The sequence below is a fragment of the Rhinolophus ferrumequinum genome, chromosome 7 (assembly GCF_004115265.2).
Source record: "Rhinolophus ferrumequinum isolate MPI-CBG mRhiFer1 chromosome 7, mRhiFer1_v1.p, whole genome shotgun sequence".
Taxonomy (NCBI): domain Eukaryota; kingdom Metazoa; phylum Chordata; class Mammalia; order Chiroptera; family Rhinolophidae; genus Rhinolophus; species Rhinolophus ferrumequinum.
The window spans coordinates 98908083-98934938 of NC_046290.1; the positions used below are offsets into that span (position 1 = coordinate 98908083).

The 26856-nt window shown below is 38.6% G+C and overlaps 2 protein-coding genes across 4 annotated transcripts in view; one reads left to right on the plus strand and one right to left on the minus strand.

Annotated features, from left to right (window-relative positions):
- The window catches only part of LOC117024741 (S-adenosyl-L-methionine-dependent tRNA 4-demethylwyosine synthase TYW1), a 210046-nt gene that overhangs the window by 16290 nt on the left and 166900 nt on the right, over positions 1 to 26856 (minus strand). For all 3 annotated transcript variants that reach the window (XM_033110219.1, XM_033110217.1, XM_033110218.1), the window contains exon 15: positions 19996 to 20163. In XM_033110219.1, the coding sequence (XP_032966110.1) occupies positions 19996 to 20163 (168 nt within the window). The remainder of the gene's footprint in view (positions 1 to 19995; positions 20164 to 26856) is intronic.
- LOC117024744 (ribonuclease P protein subunit p14-like) lies at positions 9371 to 9743 on the plus strand. The gene is given in 2 exon segments (XM_033110221.1): positions 9371 to 9597; positions 9599 to 9743. Coding segments are annotated over 2 exon segments (372 nt in total).

Below are 26856 nucleotides of genomic sequence, written 5' to 3' on the forward strand. Positions count from 1 at the left end.
AAGGAAATAGATGACTTAAACAACCCAACAAATCAATTACATCTAATAGACATATATAGAACACACTGCCCCATGAGATAAAATACACTTCTCAAGTGTACATGGGACATTTTTTAGGATAGACTGTATGTTTAAACCACAAATTAAGTCTAAATAGATTTTAACAGACAGACACTATACACTGTATCTTCTCCAACCATAACAGAATGAAGTTAGAAATCAATAACAGAAGGAAAACTGGAAAATGCACAAATTAGGGGAAATTAAAGAAAACACTCTTCAACAACCAATGGATCAAAGAAGAAATTACAAGAAAAATTGGAAAATACTTACAAACTAATGAAAACGAAAACATAACATACCAAAAATTATAGACACAGCAAAAGCAGTACTAAGGTGAAAATTTATAGCTATAAATGCTTACTTTAAAAGAGGAGAATGACCTCAAATCAATAGCTTAACTTTACAATCAACTAAAGAACTAGAAAAAGAACAACCTAAACTAAAAGATAGCCTAAGGATGGAAATAATAAAGGTTAGTGTAGAGATAAACAAAATAGAGAATAGAAAAAAACAACAACAATGAAACCAAAAGCTGATTCTTCTAAAAGATCAACAAAACTGACAAACTTTTGGCTAGAATGACTAAGAAAAAAAGAGAAAAGACTGAAATTACTAAAATCAGAAATGAAAGCGGGGACTTCTACCAAGTCTACAGAAATAAAAAGAGCATATTAGGAAGGACTGTACACCAACAAATGAGATCATCGAGATGAAATGGACAAATTCCTCAAACTTTTCCAAAAACTGAATAGGAGAGAATACTTTCTAACTCAGTCTATGAGGCCTACATATCAAAGCCAGACAAAGATACTACAAAAAAACTACATCACAATACAACTTATGAACACTGATGCAAAATCCTGAACAAAATAATATCAAACCAAATTTAGCAGCATATTAAAAGGATTATACACCAGAACCAAGTGGGAGTTATTCCTGGAATGCAAAAATGGTTCAACATATGAAAATCAATGAAATACTCCACATTAACAGAAGGAAGAGCAAAAGCACATGACCATCTCAATTGATGCAGAAAAAGCATCTGACAAAATTCAACACTCTTTCATGATAAAAACACTCAACAAACTGGGAATAGAAGGAAAATACCTTAAAACAATAAAAGCCATATATGAAAAAACCCACCACAAACATCATAGTTAATGGTGAAAGACTGAAAGAGTTTCCTCTGAAATCAGTTTCCTCTAAGATCATACTTGTTAAAACAAGTATGCCCACTTTCAACACTTCTGTTTAACATACTGCTGGAAGTCCTAGCCAGAGCAATTAGGCAAGAAAAAAGAAAAAAAAAAAGGGTGTCCAAATAAGAAAGGAAGAAGTAAAATTATCTCTGTTCACAGATGATATAATCTTATATGCAGGAAAATCTCCCGAGAATTTTTCACTTCAGATTGAACCAAGTGGTGGTGAACGCTTGAACTAAGTTGGGGCTACAGCAGCCATATCAGGTGATATGAAAATGAAGAAGCAAAAGAACCAAGTGGGGAGGAGGGAGTAAGGAAAAAAGAGAAGATTGCATTCAGAAAGACTGACAGAAAGGTGGACATGGCTACTCCTTTTATAACTATTAATATAAATTTTAGTTTTTTTATTTCATGTTTAGGTCTAAGGTGCATTTTGAAAGCTGTAAAATATTTATCGAGATTCTTTTATTTCTTTACATGTGGATATCCAATTGTTCAGGTACCATTTGTTGAAAGACTATCTTCTCTCGATTTAACTGTTTTGCTTCTTTGTCAAAGATCAGTTAACTGTAATTGTGTGGGTCTATTTTTGGCCTTTCTATTCTGTTCCATTGACATTACACACTTTTCATAACCCACAGAACTTTATAGCACAAATACTGAACCTTAAAGTATGCACATTTAAAAAAATCATTTAGGAGGTCACGGGATCCCAGGTGCAAACTGTGACAAGAGAATCCAACTAAATTACAAATATGTGAAATAATTTCAAAGATGGGGGTGAAGGAGGGGGAAAAGATACTCACGTAAGTCGTTTTGGAAATGAGTGGGGCCTGTAAGACTAAAGGCAAAAGGAATTACACACAAGCACTGTATTCTATGGTTAAAAATTCTGATGCTGCTATGCATGTATACTGGAAAGGAACAATTAAATATATAGATGACTGAAACTGGAGCTAGGTTTCACTGTTGGAATAGGAATTTACAAGTAGGCAAGGAGAGGAGGCTAGAATAAGTCATGGTAATGGATTAGAGTTTGAGACATCAGTATATTTAGCTCTATATAAACACAAATGGTTATATATAGGAATATTTACAGACATGTGTACGAGGTGTGATCAAAAGATATGGTAAATGTTAGAATAAAAAAAATTTATTACAGTGAAAGACACGTTGCCATTAATCCCCCTCAAAATACTACCCCTCACTTCAAACACACTTATCCCATCATTCTTGCCACTTTCAGAAGCAGTTCTGGAAGTCCTCTTTCACGAGTGTCTTCAGTTGCACTGTCATAGCTGCCTCGATGTCCTGAATCATTTTGACTTTGGAGAAGAACAAGAAATCACACGGTGCCAGATCCAGTGAATAAGGTGGATGATGATACACTGTAATGTTTTAATTTGACAGAAATTGCCATATACCAGAAGTGATGTGTGTCATGGAGCCTTTCTGTTATGATCACAAAATATGGTGAATGCTGCTGCCAAGCCAAGTACCATCCAATGGAAAGGCAGGGATCTTCAATATGGGAAGCAGCGCATCAAACCTTAGTAACAGTGTGTGACAAGTTTCAACTTGTTCAGTGCAGTCAGTTGAGTGTGAGCTACGGTTGAGAGAAGGTGTGTTTTCAAGTGTGCTGTAAATCATCCTCCATCACGACAATGCTCCGTGTCATACGGGACATCAAGACAACCACGACAGCGCAACTAAAGACACTCACGAAAGAGGACTTTCAGAACTACTTCAGAAAGTGGCAAGAACGATGGGATAAGTGTGTCTGAAGCGAGAGGGAGTATTTTGAGGGGGGTTAATGGCAATGTGTCTGTTACTGTAATAATTTTTTTTATTTCAGCATTTACCACAGTGTTTGATCATACCTCATACATACAAAGGTTAGTATATATACATATATTTCTTTGCTCTATCATCTGAGAGGGCCTAAAAGAAACAATACTCCAGTAGCAACAAACACTTCTTCACCTAAATCTTGGTTTCTAACACCATTCTCCAATAAAAGGAACCAAGGCTCATGAGAGAAGTGGCTGATTCTAGGATCGGTGCAGAACATATAGAGAGCGAGCCTGGAGCATCTAGCAGTGCTAGAAAGGAAGGAAGTGCCCCAAACAAACAAAACAAACACCCCTGCCCACCATTGACGGGGGGACGCCACAGGAACACAGGAGACAAGTAAAAGAGCTCCTCACGGCCAAGCTGGAACAATTTGAGCAAAAGAAATAAAACAGAATTTGATTATAACACAAGGTAAAAAATATCCATGAGTCCATACTAGTATAAAAGATGAATAAATTAATATGGGAAGAAGAGACAAATGTGTAAAGAATAATTCCAAATAATTTATGTAGATATTCCACCCTCAAGGATGTGGAGCATTTATCTCACTCCTTAGATATGGGCTGCATATAATGACTTCCTTCCGGAGAGTACTGTACAGAAAGGGAGAGGGGAAGAGTAATTTTACAGTAGAGAAACCTAACAAACCTACCTCAGCTAGCTGATCAAGGTCAACATCAATAGTCATAAGTAATGTTGACAGTATGCATCCTTAATATGATGGTGACGAAAATGGCACTTTACCTTTGTGATCTTCCTCCTGAAAACCCATAACTCAAGTCCTATGAGATGGCCTCAGACAAATTTCAGTAGCGGTGCCCCCTACAAAATACCTTACAAGTACTCCTCAGAGCAGTCAACATCATCAAAAATAATGGGGGTCTGAGAAATGGCCATAGCCAGGAGAAGGGTAAAGACATGACCACTGAATGTGTTACCCTGGATGGAATCCTTGAACACAAAAAGGATGCAAGGTAAAACCTAAGAAAATCTAAATAAACTATGGACTTTAGTTAATCATAATGTATCAATATTGGTTCATTAATTGTAACACACGCACTATGCCAATGTAAGATGTTAATAATAGGTCAAATCCAGGATATATAGGAACTCTCTGTACTGTCTTCTCTATTTTTCTATAAATTCCAAACTGTTACAAAACATAAAGTCTATTGTTTTTAAAGTAAGGAATTAAGTTTTAAAACAATGCTATGTGGATTCTGCCAGCCATCCCCATTACCCACTACTTGGCTTCCACATGCAGTAATCACTGGTGTGCAGAGGGGACCGTTTCTGAACAAAAATGATGGAAGTATTAGATTCATGATGGTCTTACTAGTTTGCAGGCTGATGGGACTAGTTCCATTTCAGCTGCTAGGCTGGAAACCCAGAAGCAGAAAGAAGGCTGACTGACCTCACGATCCCAGCTGTCCCCTCCAAAGCACAGGACACCCTCCTTTTGTAGATGGGCAACCGCAGTCATCTCGTTTGTTTCTCTAGCTCAACCTTGGAACTGAAATATGCTGACTTACTTATCTTAATGTGAGTCTGGTGTGTCTTTCCTTTGTTCAAAGTGAGAAACTGACTGTTCTACTCCCATCCACCTTGGAGCCTGCCTCTTACCAGTAGCAGAAACTCCTTTATCTAGAGTCTACACATCACTTCTAAAGGACAAAACTGTTCTACAGAGATATTTTAAAAATACCTGTTTTTTAAAAAATATCACCTGTTTCAAAAATATATTCCACTATAATAATTATGAAATGCTTTGCATGTGGTATAGCATATGGCAATGACAAGATCACTGCACTGCAAATGACTACAGAGTATTCTGAGTATGGATAGGGTAATATAATTATAATGGCTTCTCCAGAGTCTATTTCATGTTGTGAAAATCTTACAAATTTAATGCAGGATACTTAAAGGTCATCTAAGTGTGAATATTTACAACCATTGCTTGGGATCTCCCTAGAATTTTTTTTTAAGATTCACCTTATATCTGGGGCTGTGTGATATCCTGGCTTGGGGAATTTCGAATTTTTCAAACGGGTAAAGAAAGAAGTGCCACAATTAGGGGATTTTCAACGTTCCACTTTATGGCAGTGTTCTTATTTCTGTTAGCCAAGAGGATAGGAGAGACTTTCAATAAGCATCGATGGGCACCAGTTTGCTGCTGCAGAAAAACAGAGAGGAATGGGGAGTAACAAAACAACTGGATTTAACAACTAGCCCTTTAAAGTAGCAAACTCAGTAGGGTAAATATTTGTTGAACAAATGAACGCATGAATGAATAAGGAAGGAAAGTAAGTACCAAAATTAGCAAGATGGAACAATGTCTGATTACAGAAGGTAGGACAATGAGAAAGGAAAGCAGATGAAGGTGTGGAGGTTGTTAATTCATTAAACAAACACTGAGAATCCAATATGGAATTCGAAGTGTCAGGGATGATGGCCCTTGTCGAACCCAGAGCTTTGTAGAAAAGGTAGCCTTATATATGTGCATATAGAGCTGAGAGAAGAGGTCCCCAAGGAGATGTCTGTTTATAGCTTTAAGGTACAGAAATACACCAGGTGAACTGTGTTGTGGTGGGGGATGAGTGCATTTCTCAGGCAAATACTCAGAGGAAAAAGCAACATGGGAGTGCCTTGTAAATCTCAGACAGTTGGGCATAAAATTAAGCTGAAAAGAAGCCGATTGTGAAGGCCATAACAAATCAAGTAAAATGTTTAGACTTTTCTCTTAAATGCTCTGTGAGATGTCATGTGCTTGAAAAAATATAGCAGAGAAACAATAAGTTTGGGATCGGCAGCATAAATAATGAGGACATAGAACGTCGATACCCACTCTCAGTTATTTAAGGACTATATAATATATTTTGTGGATTCATCTAGTCTGTAGGTTTGTTTTTGTTTTTTTCCATTTCTTTTCTTTGTCTTTTGGTTAGTATATCTCTGCTTTTAGCACCCTTAAAAAGGCATTCATCTGTAAGTTGGTCTTATTAAATGGGATTTGATTTTTCAGCAATACTACAGCAAGAGGCAGCCTTGCAACCATACTGGGTGACACCTGTGACGTGAATAAAGCCAATGAGTTTACATGGAAACTGTCTACTAATGACAAACAGTGCTGGAGACTGGCATTACTGTTCGCTGGGGAGATATTAAACCAAAAACTATAAATGTCAAAACTGTGTAGCTATGACTTCTGGTTCTGGATAAGATGGAGTAGCTGCACTACTCCTCATTTTCCCACTAAGTACAGCTAAAACCCGAGATATTATGTATAAAACAAACATAAGAAGACTCTGAAAGGTGGAGAGAAGTAGACAGACTGGCTAGGGACTTCGGGACCTAAGGAACATCATTTTGGTGAGTTCCCTGGGTTTTATTTTTGCCTCATATATCCTGGACTGGGTGCTGGAACCTAGATGCTTGGTTAAAGCCTGCAACCCAGAAAAACCAACGAGCACAAACAATTAAAAAAGCAAAAAAGCCCCAAATAAAGCCTCCCCTCTCTAGCCAAAGGACCGGGAAAAGGGCAGCATAGCAAGACCGAAATCTTTTGGACAGTGACCACCCTAGGCCATGAGAAAAAGTGGCCTCGTCATCCCAGTCAGTAAACAATGAGTGGGGAACCCCAGATTTCCACCTTTGCCCAGCTGTACTAAGCTATACCACCCCTTTCTGCTGCTGGGGAGGTATCAGAGAAGATGGAGTGGAGACTCCTACACCCCAGACCAGGCAGTGGTGATAGGGAAACCCTGTAGGGATCCTGGATTTTCACCTCTATCCGTCAGTAACAAGGTTTTCTCCTTATTCACACTAGAGCGCTGTCAGAAGAAGCTTACTGGAGAGCCAGGATTTTCACCATACCCAGGGGCAGGAAGGCCCCCAGCTCACCCCACAATGTCAGTTGGGAGCAGTAATGAAGTGGTCCTCATTACTAGTCAAAGTGCTTTCACAGGAGGCTGAGGGAAGAGCCTGGACTTCACCCCCACTTAGCAGCAGTGAGGCACCCCTCCCCTGTAGGTCAATAGATGGACGTCTACGTCCACCTGGCAGTAATGAGGTGGGGCCCTCCCACAACCTATCCCCACAGGTGCAGTGTCAAGAGGCCTGCTAAAACAGAAGATTTAGGCAAGACCTAGTCTCATTGCCTAACACCCAAATGTTTAGGATACAAATGAAAATCACTTGTCATACCAAGAAATAGGAAAATCTCAACTTGAATGAAAAAAGGCAACTAAAAGATACCAACATCAAGATTACACATATGTTGGGATTATTTGATACGGATTTTAAAGCAGCCATCATAAATATGCCTCAACGGGCAATCACAAACACTTGAAACAAGTGAAAACCAGAAAGTTAAATAAAAGAAAGAAGAATCAAATGGAAATTCTAGAATTTAAAAATACAATAACCAAAATAATAAAATTCAATGATTGGGCTCAACAGCAAATGGGAGAACAGAAGAATCAGTGTACTTGAAGTTAGAACAATAGAAAGTGCCCAATCTTAACAATAAAGAGACAAAGACAAACAAACAAAGCCTCAGGCACCTGTGGGTCCATAACAGAAGACCTAACAATGGGTCATCAGAATCCCAGAAAGAGCTGAGGAGAAAGAGTGGGGATGAAAAAAGTATTTGAAAGGACAATGGCTGAAAATTTCCCAAATGTGTAAAAGACATAAACCTACAGATTAAAAAAGCTGAGCATATCTCAAACAGAAAAGATACCCAAGTCATAACACATCATAAGCAAACTTCTGAAAACTAAAGATCCGAAAAGTAAAAAATCTGAAAAAAGCAGTGAGAGAGAAACAGCACTGTAACTACAGGAGAAAAACAAAAAACAGGATTTTTCATCAGCTACCAAGAAGTCAAAACAAAGTCTTGAAAGAACCATCAATCCAGAATACTTATCTAGCAAAAATATCCTTTAGGAATGAAAAGAAAACCAAGAAGTTGTCAGATGAAGAAAACCTAAGAGAACTGGTTGCATCATGCCAGCTCTAAAAAATTCGCTAAAGGAAGTTCTTCAGACAGATGCAGAAGATTCCAAAGGAAATTTAGAACATCAGGAAGGAAGAAAGAACAACAGAACGAGTAAAATATGGGTACAAAAATCTATTTTTTTCTTGAGTTTTCTAAATTATATTTGATGGTTGAAGCAAAAATTATAACATTATTTGATATGGTTTTCAATGTACATGCAGGAAATATTTAAGACATTATAAATGAGGGAGGGTAAAGGTCTTAAAGAGAGGTAAGATGGGGTGACTGGTTAGCTCAGTTGGTTAGAGAGTGGTGCTAATAACACCAAGGTTGCTGGTTTGATCCCCGCATGGGCCACTGTGAGCTGCACCCTCCTTAAAAAAAAAAAAAAAAAGGCATGACCTAACTATATATTATCTCCAAGAAACTTACTTCAAATATATGATATAGGTAGGTGGAAAATACAAGGATGGAAAAATCTTGAAGGTGTATGCTACAAATAACACAGCTGCAAAATATGCAAAGCAAAAAAACAATGGAACTGAAAGGAGACATAGAGAAACCCACACAGTTGGAGACTTCAACACTTCTCATTCAACAATTGATAGGACTACACAGATAATCAGTTAACGATACAGAAGAACTCAACACTACCATCAACCAACAGGATGAAATAGACACATAACACTCACTGAAAAATAGCAGAATACTTACCCTTAGTAAGCACACACAAAACATTTCCTAAGACAGACCACATTCTGGCCCATAAAACAAACCTCAACAATTACAAAAAACCAAGATCACATAGAATGTATTCTTTGACTATAACAGAATCAAACTAGAAATCAATAACAGAAACACAACAAGAAAATCTCCAAACACTAGAAAATTAAACAAACTGCTAAATATTCTATGGGCCAAAGAGACACATTTTATAGCATTATATGCTTACATTAGCAGAGGCAATAACCTAAGTTCTCATCTTAAGAAACTAGAGAAAGAAGAATAGAAACCCAAAGGAAACAGAAAGAAAGGTATAATCAAGAGAAGGGCAGGAGGTACCCGCGGAGCCCTTCCCTAGTCTCTCTCTGTATGACGCGGTCACCGACACAGAGAGTGGCTGTGAGAACTGAGCGGGACCACAGGTGTGGAGCGCATGCGCCCGGCACCAGCTGGGTGCCACATAGCAGACGTCAGTCGAAAAAAGTTGAAAACCACCCAAGTGCTCAACAGTGTATCAGCACTGGAGAAGATGCCAGCCCCAGCTGCTACACAGGAAAGAATAGTTTACAAAAATTCATCTGAGCGCTACATGAAAGACTGTCTAGAATTTCAAGATTGTGGAATTGGACGGAATGCTGCGGAATTCAAACTGCTGCTTATTTCAGCCCTGAGGGACCTGTCTGGAGAGGCTGATGCTGCCTTACCCCTGAACATCCTAACCTGTAAAGAAAAGACTTTGTGAGCCATCTTGAGAATACAGCAGTGGTCTTGTCACATTGCAGAGCTCTGTGATCCTGCTACGGTCCTGTACAGGCAAGAAATGTGCTTTCAGAGGGACTCATGTTTTTCCATTTCTCCTCGCATTATCTGCTAGCAATCGTAAGGAACTCATATTGGATTGAAGTCTTCAATTTCAGAAACATTCCTCCACTCTCAAAAGTACTTTTTGATGCAGCATAATGTTTGAAGACTGAAGCATGCTAAAAATTCTTGTTGATAGAATTTAAGGGAGCTGAAGATGTTCCCAGTAATTTCCAGCCGTCATCTTTGGTGGGGTGGGCTTTAAAAAGAGAATCTGCCTGAACCAACAAGAGCTAAGCAGGCAGCACTTTCAGCATATGCACATTAGAGCTGGAGACTGGGCTGAAGTCAGCAGGGCCTTCACACAGAGGGATGTGGTTACCTTCTCAGAATTAACAGGGGACGTCAATCCTTTGCATTTAAATGAAGATTTTGCAAAACACACCAAGTTTGGAAAGACAACTATACATGGAGTTTTGATCAATGGACTTATTTCAGCTCTCCTCAGTACTAAAATGCCAGAGCCAAGCTGTGTATTTCTTATCCAGGAAATTAACTTTCAGCTGCTTCATATGTTGGAAAAGTTGTTTTAGCTTCAGCAGAAGTACAAAAGCTGAAGCGGTTCATCGATATAATTGCACTGTCATGTTTTGTACTAGACAGTAAAAAGACTGTTGGGGGAAATACAAGATGGCGGAGCAGATAAATGCTGTGCTTCCCTCACCCAGTGAACACATCAAAACTACAACTAAATTACAAAACAATCAACCTGGAGAACCATCTGAAGTCTAGCTGAATAGAAGTTTTATAACTAAGGATATAAAGAAGCCACGTGAAGACTGGTAAGAGGGGCACAGACACGAAATGGGCTGGTCCCACAACCACATGTGCTAGTTGAGAAACAGGAGAGGTATCTCGGTCACAGAGGTTCCCCACGGAGGAGGGAGGGAACCCAGGCCCCCACACCAGGCTTCCCAGCCTGGAGTACTGGTGCTGGGAAGAGAAGCACCCACAATTTCTGGCTGTGAAAAACAGTGGGGATTCCAGCCATCTGGATGGGACGGAAGGCTGTGGGAAACCCAGATGTCCTCTTAAAGAGGCTAGGTAGGCACTCACTCTGGGCTCCGGCAGAGGGACAGTGACTCTGGGGGCACTGGAGACATACAGTAAGAGACTGAGCTCTGTAATTTCCAGGCGAGGACTGGAGGGACAGTCCCCATTTGTGCTGTGTGGGGCCCTCCTCCCCTGCAAGTAGCTGGCGGGCACCATCTTTCCCGTGTTGAGCCTGCCTCTACAGGCCAAATCTAAACCTGAAAGGCCTGTGAGCTCTGCTGCTCCACCCTGCTGACTCACTGAGACCCTGCCCCAACTTGCATACCACAGGAGGCTTTATCAACAGTAAACCTTACGGGATCTGGCAGGTGGCAGCAGGCCTCAGGGTATCTGGCTTTCTGTGGAGCTACCCCAGTCCCGTACTGGTGGCAGTCCTCAGTTTGTAACGTGGCGTCCCCTCGTGCCTCCAGGAACAGAAAAGGCAACAACCAACTGAGGATTGCTCTGTAGCTCCTACCAGGTAGCCTCCAGCTGATCACAGGCAGTGGCTGACCTGGGCCTGCACTGGAGCCCCTCCCAAAAGGCCGCAGAGCCAACATACTTGCAGGTTGGCTTTATACCACAGCAGAGCACCACCCAATTAGCCCCACAAGTGGCACACACAAAGGGCAGTCTCAATAGGCATCAGAGCCTGCTGAGGAGAATCCCACTCAGTGGGGTAAGCCCCCCGTACAGCAGCCCATAAGCTGTGGATATGGCCAAACACCACAGCCAGTCAGCCTGAGAGTCAATACCACCCACAGATATGCCAACAGCAATCAAGGTTCAACTACAACAGGAGGGTTCACACAACCCACACAGGGACACTCCTGGAGCACCCAGTTCAGGGGACCAGGGAGACTGTGCCACTGGGCCCCACAGCACACCTACTACATAAGGCCACCTGGGAAGACTGGGAAACATAGCAGCCCTACCTAACACACAGAAACAAACACGGAGAGGTAGCCAATGAGGAAACAAAGAAATACGTCCCAAATGAAAGAACTGGAGAAAATTCCAGAAAAAGAACTAAATGAAATGAAGGCAGCAACTTACCAGAAACAGAATTCAAAACAATGATTTTAAGCCAAGGAACTTAGTGAAAACCTCAACAAAGAGATAGCAAGCATATAAAAGGACCTAGAAACCATAAAAAAGAACCAGTCAGAAGTGAATACAATAACTGAAATGAAGAATGCACTGGAAGGAATCACCAGCAAACTAGATGAAGCAGAGAATCGAATTAGCGATGTGGACGACAAGGTAGCATTAAACACCCAATTGGAATAGCAAAAAGAAAAAAGAATCCAGAAAAAATGAGGATAGTTTAAGAGACCTCTGGGACAACATCAAGTGTAACAACATTCCCATCATAGGGTACCAGAAGGAGAGAGAGAAAGCAAAAGAATGAGAACCTAATTGAAGAAATAATGACTGAAAAGTTCCCTAACCTGGAGAAGAAAATAGATACCATGTTTCCCTGAAAATAAGGGACCTAGCCGGACTATCAGCTCTAATGTGTCTTTTGGAGCAAAAATTAATATAAGATCCGGGCTTATATTATGTTACATAAGACCTGGTCTTATATTATAGTAAAATAAGACCGCCTTATATTAATTTTTGCTCCAAAAGATGCATTAGAGCTGATTGTCTGGCTTGGTCTTATTTTCGGGGAAACATGGTATGCAAGTCCAGAAAGCACAGAATCCCAAACAAGTTGAATCCAAAGAGGCCCACACCAAAACACATTAGAATTAAAATGCCAAAGGTTAAAGACAAAGACATAATCTTAAAAGTAGCAACAGAAAAAGTTACCGTGTTTCCCCCAAAATAAGACCTAACCAGAAAATAAGCCCTAGCATGATTTTTCAGGATGACATCCCCTGAACATAAGCCCTAATGTGTCTTTTGGGCAAACCTTAATATAAGACCTGGTCTTATTTTTGGGGAAACATGGTAGCTATGTACAAGGGAGCTCCATAAAGTGTCAGCTGGTTTTTCAACAGAAACTTTGCAGGCAGAAGGGATTGGCAGGAAATATTCAAAGTGATGAAAAGCGAAGAACTACAACCAAGATTATTCTACACAGCAAGGCTATCAGTTAGAACTGAGAAAGACATATAGAGTTTCCCAAACATGAAAAAAATGAAAGGAGTTCATCACCATTAAACCAGCATTATAAGAAACGTTAAAGGAACTTCTTTAAGAAGAAGAAGAAAAAAAATATAATTGGAAACATGAATAATAAAATGGCAATAACTACATACCTATCAATCATTACTTTCAATATAAATGGATTAAATATTCCAATCAAAAGACCTACAGTGGCTGAATGGATAAGAATATATGACACGACCCATGAATATGGCTGCCTACAACAGAACCACTTCAGATCGAAAGACACACATAGACTAAAAGGGATGGGAAAAAGATATTTTATGCAAATAGAAACAAACCAACAAAAAAGCTGTAGCAGCAATATTTATATCAGACAAAATAGACTTTAAAACAAAAGCTATAACAAGAGACAAAGAAGGATATTTCATGATGATAAAGGGATAAATCCAAAGAGACCACATAACCCTTGTAAACATTTATTTATGCACTGTAGGAGTACCTAAATATGTAAAACAAATATTGACAGATATCTGAGAGTAATACAGTAATAGTAATAGTAGGGGACTTTAACACTGCATTGACACCAGACAGATCTTCCAGACAGAATATCAACAAGGAAACAGCAGCCCTAAATGACACACTAGAGCAGATGAATTTAATTGATATTTTTAGAACATTTCACCCTAAAGCAGCAGAATATACGTTCTTTTCAAACGGACATGGAACATTTTCCAGGACAGACAATATGTTAGACTACTAACAAGCCTCAATAAATTTAAGAACACTGAAATTATATCAAGCATCTTCTCTGATCACAATGGTATGAAACTGAAAACAATTACAAAAAGAAACCTAAAAAACACACAAACCTGAATACTAAATAACATGCTAATAAACCATGAATGGATTATCAAGAAGATCAAGGAAGAAATCAAAAGATACATTGAGACAAATGATAAAAATACAATGATCCTAAATCTAGGGGGCACAGCCAAAGCAGTGCTAAAAGGGAAATTCACAGCAATACAGGCCTACCTCAAAAAGAATAATCTCAAATAAACAATCTAACCTTACACCTAAAGGAAATAGAAAAATAAAAACAAAGACCAAATAGAGTAGAAAGAAGTCAATAATAAATATCAGAGGGAAAATAAACAAAATAGAGTAAAAAAACACAAAACATCAATGAAAGCGAGAGCTAGTTCTTTGAAAACTTAAAGAAAATTAATAAATCTTTAGCCAGACTCATCAAGAGAGAGGGCCCCCCAAAAAACATAAAAGTGGAAATGAAAGAAAAGTAACAACTGATATCACAGAAATATAAAGGACTATAAGAAAATAATATGAACAATTATATGCCAACACATTGGACAACCTGGAAGAAATGGATAAATTCCTAGAAACATACAATCTTCCAAGATGGAATCAAGAAGAAAAAGAAAATCTGAACATATTGATAACTACTAAATTAAATCAGTGATCAAAAATCTCCCAACAAATAAAAGTCCTGGGTCAGATAGCTATACAGGTAAATTTTACCAAACATTCAAAGAAGAATTAGCATCTATCATTTCAAATTATTCCAAAAAAGAAGAGAAGAAAAGGTCCTATGCTCATTTGACAAGGCCAGCATTACCTTGATTCTAAAACCAGACAAGGACACTACCAAAAAAAAAAAAAAAAGAAAGAAAGAAAAAATGATAAGTCAATATCCATGATGAACATGGATGCAAATATCAACAACAAAATATTAGTAAACCGAATTCAGCAATACATTAAAAAGATTATGACTATGATCAAGTGGGATTTATTTCTGGGATGCAACATTGGTTCAATATCTGCAAATCAATTAACTGATACACCACATTAACAAAATGAAAAAGAAAAATCATATGGTCATATCAATAGATGCAGAAAAAGCAGTTGACAAAATCCAGCATCCATTTATGATAAAAATCTCTGCAAAATGGGAACAGAAGGAACATACATACGTCAGCATATTAAAGGCCATATATGACAGAGCCACAGCTAACATCATACTCACTGGTGAAAAGCTAAAAGCATTTTCCTTAAGACCAGGAACAAAATAAGGATGTCCACACTCACCATTTTCATTTAACATCATATTAAAAGTCCTAGCCACAGCAATCACAAAAGAAAAAGAAATAAAAGGCACTCAAATTGGAAAAAAAGAAGTAAAATTGTCGTTATTTGCAGATGACATGATACTAAATATAGATAATCCTAAAGAATCCACCAAAAAAACTATCAGAACTGATAAATGAGTTCAGTAAAGTACCATGATATAAAATTAATATTCAGAAATCAGCTTCATTTTTTTGCATCAATAATGTACTATCAGAAAGAGAAATTATGAAAACAATCCCATTTACAATTGCTTAAAACAAATGCCTAGGAATAAATTTAACCAAGGAGGTAAAAGACCTGTACTTGGCAAACCATAAGACATTGAAGAAAGAAAATGAAGGAGACACACAAAAAACGGAAGGATATATACTGTGCTCATGGATAGGAAGAATGTTGTTAAATTGTCTGTAGTACCCAAAGCAATCTATAGATTCAATGCAATCCCTATCAAAACACCAGTGGCATTCTTTACAGAACTAGGACACATTATCGTAAAATTTTTATAAAACCACAAAAGACCCCAAATAGCCAAAGCAATTTCAAGAAAGAACAAAGATGGAGATATCACACAACCTGATATCAAACTAACTACAAGGTTGTAGTAATCAAAACAGCATGGCACTGGCATAAAAATATGCACACAGATCAATGGAGCAGACTAGAGAGAACCCAGAAATAAATCAACGCCTATCTGGTCAATTAATCTATGACAAAAGAGGCAAGAAGATACACTGGGATAAACACAGTCTCTTCAACACATGATGCTGGGAAAACTGGATAGACACGTGCAAAAGAATAAAACTGGATCACTTTCTTATACCATACACAAAAATAAATTTAAAATGGATTGAAGACTTGAATGTAAAACTCGAAAGCATAAAAACTCCCAGAAGAAAACATAGGCAGCAAACTCTCTCATATTGCTCTTAGCAATATTTTTCCTAATATATCTCCTCAGGCAAGGGAAACAAAAGAAAAAATAAACCAATGGGACCATATCAAAAGGTTTTGCACAGCAAAGGAAACCATCAATAAAATGAAAAGACATTATATTGAATGGGAGAAGATACTCGCCAATGATACATCCGTAAGGGGTTAATATCCAAAATATATAAGTGTAGGAAAGATGTTGAAGAAAATTTGTCTTCGTTGGGTGATGTGAGCTTTTGTCTATTAGCTTTTATCTGTTCCTGTATGTGAAGTGATTTCTGTACTGTGATCAGGGGTTGAGTAAATTCCCACTTTGGTCTCATTCTCCTGAGCAGGGGAGACATGAGATGAGGTTTTCTGTTTGGTCTCATTCTCTTGAGTAGGGGAGATATGAGATGATGTTTGTTGTTCTGTCCATGTTGTGAGGTGATGGTTAACTTAGGGTTAAAGAAATTCTTGATCAGAGGTTGAGAGAATTCCCTTTTTATTCTTCTGTCTGTTTCACCCACATCAGCAGAGGAAGTAAAGAAGTAGCTAAGTTATAGCAGGACGACATGACAGGCACGTTGCCAGGTTTTGGAAGACCTTGGGCTGATGGTCCCAAGCAAGAACAGTAGATACTGCTTGTCCAGATGAATTGGCCCTTTGGCCAGATGGGCAGCATTCATATCAGTAACTGCCGGACCCTCCCGGAACTGGCCATTCCCAGAGGGGGAGGCAGGAACAAGAAAGTTGACTCTGGGGTGCATCTAAAGAGATATATAAAACAGACCTCAAGTGGAATGATTGATTGCTGTTTCAAGAAATTATTATTCAGAAGATTTGCTGTTTCAGGACTGCTTTTCAGGATTGGATTGTTTCAGAGTAAGAGATGGGAACTTGCCTCAATGAATAGAAGAGAGACTTTTGTTGGTAAATTGTCATCATTCTAGCATCTTTGGGAACCTGTATGCAGCTTGCAGCTTGCATATCAGAAGACATCCTAACTTCTAACAACAACAACGCCAACAACAGCGACAATCTTCAGATTGCTAACACCTTAAAAATTTATATGCAGCTTGCAGCTTATAGCATCAGAAGATGCCTGGACTTCTAACAACAACAAAGACCACAACAGCAGAAACATTCTTGGGAACTAACAAGCAGCGGTGTGGGAAACGCCTGAGTTTCTCTCAGCTACAGACCTGGCAGGTTTTGATTTATGAATTTTCCAGTAATGTTCTCCCCCAGTTTGGTGAGCTTTTGACATCTACTGTAATAGTTACTATCCTATAGAGCTTATTACTGTTTTTGGATACTCCTTACTGATGTTAGTTGTGTCTTTAGCCAAGTGATTTTTGATCAATAGTAAACATATGTTGGGATCTCTTAAACTTATATGTATGTATACTCCTTTGACATGACATTGGTATCAACGTATATATAGTTTAGCCTTAATCACCTTTACTTTCTGTCATTAGCACATTCTATTAATTAACCTTGTCTTTTGCTATTGCATATTGCTACATAAATTGATTAGATATTGCTAAATAAATTAATTAGCCCCAATCTAGTGTGTGTGTCCCTCCTCTTTCTTTTCCTCCACTCGTCATTACAATAAGGAACTCACCCAACTTAACACCAACAAAATCAATCTGATTAAAAAATGGGCAGAGGACCTGAGTAGATATTTCTCCAAACAGCACATGCAGATGGCCAATAGACATATGAAAAGATGCTCAACATCACTAATCATCAAGGAATTGTAAATTGAAACAACAGTGAGATACCACCTCACACCTGTCAGGATGGCTATCATCAACACATCAACAAGTGTTGGCGAGGATGAAGAGAAAAGTGAACGCTTGTGTACTGTTGGTGGGATTGTAAATCGGTGCAACCTCAATGGAAAACAGTATGGAGGTTCCTCAAAAAATTAAAAATAGATTTAGCATATGACCCAGCAATTCCACTTTGGGTATTTATCTGAAGAAACACAAAACACTACTTTGAAAAGATATATTCACCCCTATGTTCATTGCAGCACTATTTACAATAGCCAAGATACGGAAGCACCCTAGGTGTCCACTAATAGATGGATGGATAAAGGAAATGTGGTACAAATATACAATAGAATATTATTCACTCATAAAAACCAATGCAATCTTGCCATTTGTGACAATATGGATGGACCTAGAGAGCATTATGCTATGTGAAGGAAGTAGGACTGAGAAAGACAAATGCCATATGATTTCACTTATATGTGGAATCTAAAGAACAAAATAAATGAACAAACAAAAACAGATATAAAGTCCCAGATACAAAGAACATTTTGATGGTTGCCAGATGGGAATGGGGTGGGGGATGGGTGAAAAGGGGGATGGGATTAAGATATACAAATTAGTAGTTACAAAATAGTCACAGGATATAAAGTGCAGCCTAGGAAATACAGTCAATAATACTGTAACAACTATGTATGGTGTCTAGACTTATTATATGGATGATTACTTTGTAAGTTACATAAATGTCTAATCACTATGTTGTACACAACTAATATAACACTATATATGTCAGCTATAATTGAGACATTTTAAAAAAAGATTCATTTTAGTAACCTAGTTATCTTTGGACACATTTTGATTAACATTTCAAATACCAGGTGGCCTTTATTTCTTTATTTCTTGATGCTGGCACAACATATTCTTCTAAATATTTAAGCCCGGAAGACCACAAGTCAGCTATATACAATCTAACTACAACCAAAGTATGAGGACCTTTAAACTCATATTGTTTTGAGATTAGAACATGTGAAATTTTAATTGAACAATTCTCATATTATTAAATGTCATTAACTTCAGAAGCTGTTTAGGAAGCCACTTTGGTTTTGAGGGAGGAAAAAGTGAACCTTTCATGTTCATATTAAGCCTGACTTTACTGTATAAAAAGCATTTACATAAGAAGAGGTAGCCTACCCTTGATCTTGACTACCTTTGTAGTATTAATCTACCTTTATTGTGATATAATTCACATACCATGAAATTGAGCCTTTTGAAGTGTACAATTCAGTGGTTTTTAGTATAGTCACAAAGTTGTGCAAACAACACCAGAATATTTTCATCACCTCAAAAAAGAAATCCCATAACTATTAGCAGCCACTTCCCAATCTGTTCTTCCCCCAGCCCCTGGCAACCACTGATCTACTTCCTGTCTCTATGAGTTTACTTATTCTGGACGTTTCATATAAATGGAATCATACAATGTGTGGCCTTTTGTCTGGCTTTTTTCACCTAGAATAATGTTTACAAGGTTCACCCATTTCCATGCTTTTAAGTTGAACAGAAAACTAGGCAGAGTACTATGAACCTCTATGTATCCATCATCTAGCCTCAACAACCCCAGCCCATCCACACATCATGTACTTCATTTTGTATTAGTTGAAATGAAAGCCCAGATGCTACATTGTTTCTGTATAAATATTTCCATAAGGACATGATAATAGCTACTCTAACACTGGCTTCCTAATTAAGAGTTTTCCTTCTTATTTTAATGGCCCATCTCTACCAAGAATTGAATTTTTCCTTTGCTAGGCATTATTTACTTAAGAAATTCACTGGGTTCATGTACTTGCTCTGCCTAACAAAAGCCCGACAGGGGAAAAATGAAAATAGAGTCATGAACCAAAATCTCAGAAAAATTTCTTCAGAGGCCAAGATTCAAAGTGGTCTAAAATTTGATAAATACTTCAACATTTCTTCTGACAGTCAGAAACACTCACATGGGGGCTGGTTACTATTTTAGCTTTCCAATGTCATCCAGGAAAGGACTAGAAGTTATTACAAAGGTGTTTTGCCTCTGTGTTTTTAGCATGCACCTATTACAAACCCGAAAGCACTTCAAGTACCTAGGTGAAGACTAAAATCAAAGAGAATTTATGAGCCCAACAGACAGAATTTAGGGTTTTCTTAATGTTTGTTTTAGGAAAGGTAGCAAACAAGCAGATATTCAGTATAATAAGGCAAGGGGACAACAGAGAGAAAAGAGAAGAAAGGATAAGGGTGGCAGAAGACTTATTCAAGTTACGCTTACCTTTTTGTGAGCTATCAGGAGGCAATTAGAATGTTCGTGTTCACAAGCAATTTCATAGTCGGGGATCAGCCCCACCAGCTCGTGGACGAAGCGTACCACCTCCTCGTACCAGGGCACGTTGGCCATGGTAAGGCTGCTGGCTGAGCTCTCTCCACAATAGGTAACACCCTGCGCAGACATTACAACAGTTAAAGACAGTTACAGACCTACTTAGTGTCATAGAGTAAGCGTTTCAAAGCCAGAAAGGCTCCCACAGGTATTCCGATCCAATCCAACCTGCATTTTACAGTGGAGAAAGAGAAATAAAGAAGATAAAACTTGCTAATACGAGTAGTTAGTAAAAAAGAGCAATGGAGCCCCCAGGCCAGTGTTCTTCTCACTTACGCCAACACTGGTGCCTAGGCACCTGTGTTTTGTGTTATGTCACAATCTATGCTGTCCTGTCACAGTGATATATGTGAACAAATAACATCTTTCATTCAGATTCATTTGAGCAGTATAACAAATTAATTTTCAAGGGATTATAATCCCCTGGTATAAGAATGCAGGTATAGTTGACACCCCATAAAAATTCACTGAACAATTTCTTCACTGGGAAAATAAGGCAAGCTCCCTTTTTCTAGTACAGTTTAGACTTGAGGTTGGTCAACTCTCTGTGAAGGGCTGGGGAGGGATCCTGTTGTTATTCTTTATTCCTTAAGGATTTCAGTTTGTAATTATGTTGTATATGTGTGTATATATATATATATATATATGTATGTGTGTGTATATATATATATATATATATATATATATACACACACACACACACACACACACACACACAAAGAATCATGCCAGATAGGAAATACATTTGTGGATATACATACATACATTTCAACACACCAACATGTACATACATGTATGTCACCTCCACAGAAATTCCCGTTCACTACGGATACAGTGAGATAACTATGCTTGTGTTTTGAACTCTACCTGACAGCCCAGGCATATAAACCCCAAAGGTTTCATAACTAAGTTCTCTATTTGGTAGGGTGCATAATGATAAATGATTAATTTTCTAATAATAAGGTACATCTTAAATTTGTAGGCTCTTCAAATACCCCAGAATCAAACTTTATTGGCAAATGGTTTGAATATTCTAGACATGTTGCTAATAAGTAGGGAATAACTGAAATAAAAAACGTGCACCAGTCACACACTCTCTGTCTCTCTGTCATCCTCTCTCTCTCACACACAGACACACATACGCATACACATTATTAAAGGGAGCAGAATGACATTTAATAAAAAAGCCACAAATGAGCACTGCAGAGGGACCCCTGATCCTACAGATGGCAGAGCTGGGACTTGGCCGAAACGCACGAGCTCTGCAAAACGCTCTACTCCAGATGGCTGTTCAAAAACATTGCTGGTTGTGCTTTCTAATCCCCTCACCTTCCTCCCTCCCCCTCCCATCTAGCAACCCTCAGTTTTTCCTCTCTGTCTCTGAGACTGTTTCTGATTAGTTCATTCATTTATTCTTTTCTTTTACACCTGAAACTAATAAACAAATGAAACAAACATTGCTGGTATCCTAAGCTGAAAAGACCTTTGCTGAACATAACCCATAGACAACCTAGCTTAATTACAATCAACGAGAGAATCTTCTCTCCTCGCCCAGTGACTTACAGGATTCATTAGACTGAGTCTGAGTTTTAGGTGAACGAAAAAAGCAAACAATACAAGAGGTTAAAAAAATCTTAAAGAAGGCATGGCTACAAAATTGTGCTAAATGTACCTACATGAATAAAAACCACGAAAATTATTTACTGGTAGGTCACATTAGTCATAAAAATGAACTTTGTGTCAATTTAAATACTGTTTATGATGTATGAATTATATGAACAGCCACACATATTGTAGCTAATTCAAAGGAATTTATTTTTAATATTTAAAAAGTTTATTGAAACAGAGGTTTTTAGACAAGATTTATGACAATTGGCTTTGGAAAATATTTTAGCATTTCTTATTCAGCAATAATAAATCATTAATCATAAGGAGAAATTTGGTTTAGAAGTGAAATTAAAGAATGAATGCCACAGTTTATCACTGTGCCTTCACGTAATACTTGTCCATACACTTGCACGATGCTTTACAGCACTTTACAAAGCACTTTCACATCAGAGTTCTCATTTTAGCCAAAACAAAATCCTCCGAGGTGGGCCAGCCAGAGCCCAAGCCTTCACCATGACAGAATGCTGGGGGCCAAACCAGTTGCAGTGAATTCATTCTGGAAAGGAGGCACTTTGGAGAACCCCTGAGCCCTCCCCCAGCTTGCCCCTGGTGCCTCACTGTCTGGAGCTGTCTTCTCTGCTGCGGCTGCTTCACTTCCACTTCCCCCTGCACTCAGTCTACTGATGACCACCTGCTTCATTCCTGAGCACACTTGACCTTGCACTGTTTAAAAACACTTCATTTTCCCTCACATTCGGGCTGTCTGACATGGTCTCATCCCACCACTATCCCCACACCTGCCCAATTTATCACCTGCACCAAGTTCTTCCCTCACAACTTTGAAAAAAACACAACCTCAAGAAAACAGATGAGGACAATGTGGCAACTGAAAAGCAGCCACTCGATCTAGAATCTACAGGTTGAGAAATGACAAGCAGACCCAAAGAAAGTTCCAGAAGAACAGACCATTGGGTTGGCAGTGAAAAGCATACCCTACACCATTACCCTGGTGCCTTGCTGATAGCTCTCTGCTCTAGAAGATAGGGCCATAAGGTCTCTTTTTACTGACTGTTCGGAAAGTTTACCTGGGACTTCGAGGTCTATGAGCAGAGCAGGATTTTGGCAGCTTGATATTCTAATTACACGGACTAGGTGTCAAAAGACTTCCGATACTGTTTTTGTCCCCTGTAGTTTGATGACAAAAGAAATGTCTTTACGACTTTTTGCAGCGATATGTTCAAAACATGTCTCTTCTATACCCTAAAAATGCTTCCAGACCCACCCTCCAGCAAAAAAATACCAACCAGCTCAATCTCAGCAAGGCTTCGAGGCCTTCCTGCTGGACCGCCCCACTCCGCATCCAGTCTTTACCCGGCCAACGTGCCCATCGTCTCTTTACTCTCCAGTCAGGAACTCCCACCATATCTGACTCCAATACCATTATCATGTCTTGTGCAAATCTCCTACCAGGTAATTGATTAATGTGTGAAAATTCTGAGCCCTTGAAGGGCAGGGGGTGCACCTGTTCCTCTCTGTACCCCCAACCAATCTATGCCGAGTGACCTAAAGATCAAGTAGCAAATTCTTCTATGATGATAAATCCAGAACTCTTTTCTGATCTAATAAAAAATTTCCACAGCAAAGGAAACCATCAATAAAACAAAAAGGGATCCTAGTGAATGGGAGAAGATATTTGCCAATGATATATCCGATAAAAGGTTAATATCCAAAATTTATATAAAACTCACTCAACTCAACTTCAAAAAAACAAACAACCCAATTAAAAAACGGGCAGAGGATATGAAGAGACATTTTTCTAAAGAGGACATACAGATGGCAAACAGACATATGAAAAAATGCTCAACCTCACTAATCATTAGAGAAATGCAAATAAAAACCACAATGAGATACCACCTCACCCCAGTCAAAATGGCTATCATCAATAAATCAACAAACAACAAGTGCTGGTGCAGATGTGGAGAAAAGGGAACCCTTGTGCACTGTTGGTGGGATTGCAGATTGGTGCAGCCACTATGGAAAACAGTATGGAGGTATCTCAAAAATCTGAAAATAGAACTATCTTATGACCCAGCAATTCCACTCCTAGGTATTTACCCAGAGAAATCCAGAACTCTAATTCGAAAATATTTATGCACCCCTATGTTTACTGTGGCACTATACACAATAGCCAAGACATGAAAACAACTGAAATGCCTCGGTAGACGACTGGATTAAGAAACTGTGGTACATTTACACAATGGAGTATTACACAGCCATAAAGAAAGAAATCTTACCATTTGCAACAATATGGATGGACATAGAGAACATTATGCTAAGTGAAATGTCAGACAGAGAAAGACAAATACCATATGATCTCACTTATATGTGGAATCTAAAGAAAAGAATAAATGAATTAACTAATCATAAACAGTCTCAGAGACATAGAGGAAAAACTGAGGGTTGCTAGATGGGAGGGGGGTGGGGATAAAGGGGAAGGTGAGGGGATTAGAAAGCACAATTGGTAACCACAAGACTGTCACGGGGATACGAAATCAATTTGGGGAATGTAATCAATAATGTTGTAAAGATTTTGTAGGGTATCCGATGGACACTTGTCTCGTTAGGGAGACCACCTCAGGGACGATGTAGATGGCTGATCACTGCACTGTACACCTGAAGCTGAACAATAATGAGTGTCAACTATAATTTTATATATGTGTGTGTGTGTGTGTGTGTGTGTGTGTGTGTGTGTGTGTGTGTGTGTATTTATAAGAAGTGGAGTCCAGCATTAGGAATAGAGACAGTGGAAATGTAATTGCTGTATACGATGTCAGAGGGGTAGTAGATGAGGGGAGGAGAATTATCACTGTGTGAGGGACATAAATGATAAATGTCTAACTATTACATTGTTTTGTATACCTGAAACTAATAAAAAAATAAAAGAATAAAAAAACATTTCATTCATATTATTTGGGATTTTTCTACTGTCTAACAATCATGAAACACCTGATAAACACTGGTTAGGTAGTGCTGTCTACACATATAATGGGTACTATTCCTTATCTTTGTGTAGAGAGTGAGGCATTGCTAAAACTAGCTAAAAACCCCCTCACAAACAGTCTCGTGTGAGCTGGCACATTGTTATAATGCAAGAGCCATGAACTGTTCAGGTCATCTAACTTTTCCATGCAGCCTTTTCAGCACTTTCAAATAGTAAACTTGGTTAACTGTTTGTCCAGTTGGTACAAATTCATAATGAATAATCCCTCTGATATCCAAAAAGGTTAGCGACATCATTTTGACTCTTGATTTGGACTGATGGAACTTTTGTGGTCGTGGAGAATTGGCTGACTTCCATTGTGCATTTTGACACTTCTTTCAGGGTCATTTTGATACACTCATGTTTCATGACCAGTAATAACACAGCCCAAAACATCGTCTTGCCTCTCCCAAAAGGTCTTGGCAAACTTCGACTCTCCTTTGCTTTTGTTCATCGGTGAGCTCCTTCAGAACTATTTTTGCACACACCTTTCTCATGCCAAGATTTTCAGTGAAGATTTTCCTAATTGTTTCTTTTGGTCTGCTATGCTTCTCATAGTCAGCCGACGATTTTGATGCACAATTAGACAAATTTTTGCAATGCTTTCATCGGTTCTGCTTGTTACTGGTCGCCCTGACCTCTCTTCATCAGTGACGTGTTCTCTCCCCTCAGAAAAACATTTAATCCATTTATACACTGCCATTTTCTTCATGGCATTATCCCTATAAACTTGGACTAACATGTCCCTAATTTCACTTCCACTTTTGCCAAGCTTAACAAGAAATTTAATGTTTGTTCATTTGTTGTTCTAATTCAAGTTCAGACATTCTCGCGATGGCATACGAAACACAACAATAACCAACGCCACTCAGCAAGACACTGCCACACGTCAACATGAACACAGCTGTGAGACATTGATATACCAAGGTTATGAAACCTTACTGAGCTGTTTGTAGTGCTGCCTATGTAAGTGCATGGTGGCAAGTTCGCAAACTAAATTATCAGACCTCGTACACTGCTAAGGGTAAGAGAGTCTTAAATCATCTGACAACAAACAATTACTGAGCAGTAACTACTCTTAAGGTGTGATGCTGGGCAAAGACTACAAAGACAGTATTTCACTATGAATAGATTGTGCTATGAAAATTTTTCAATGAGGCAGATGTTTGTAACATAAAACACATTTTCACAAACAAGCAAGCCAATAGTGGTAGTTAAGATTCTCAGGCTAGCAAATAAAGGCCAATTTGAGCCTCATGAAGCTAAAATATATGTTAATTTACAGGGATTACAACAGAAAAATATTTTACAAGACCAGCAATGAAAGAAAAGAGGAAATCAAGATAATAAAGAAATGCTTCTATTGATTTAAATAAATGTGTTTAATGGAAAGAGAGCTAAATGTTTACTGAATCCAGGCATACATATTACACCACTGAATTACCAAAACAAAGCTATTAAATTGTTGTTATTATTCTAATTTTAATCGTGAGGAAATTTCGGCTCAAGGAAGATAAGTAACCTGTCCCAGGCTCCTTCGGTACCTTCCAGGAATGTATCAAAACTGTGCTCTTCCCTCTTCACCCTGAGACTCCAGTGCGTGCGGACTATGAGAGATTCCGGCACCCCAGCCCACGCTCCCAACATACACACATACACACACATGCAGGAAATACAGACAAAGGATATGAACGGTATGATGTTCACTGGTGCAGAGAGCCCCAGGAGTATCACTAGCCGAGGATCAATTTGAACTAGCCATTTCGCATCTGCAGAACATTTATGTAACCTTGAGGTACTATTATATTTTAAAGCCAACTCCTTTTGAGGGATAGATCCTGGGAGACCTTTCTTTTTACCAAAAGCATTGGTAAGGGACAAGCCTCCAAGTGCCATTCTGTGTCAGTGGGTAAATTTTGTCCTAATTCAGCCTTTCACGGAAGGGCCTAGTCTTCTATTCTTTAAACACAAGTCCTGTCTCAGCCAGGGCTGTGCAGTACCACCAGGGTGGTCTCTCTTCTTCTTACCCCTAAGGAATCTGCTTACAAACCCATCATACCCGCTTCTGCTATCACAAGTATGTTTACCATAACACGTGTGTTTGT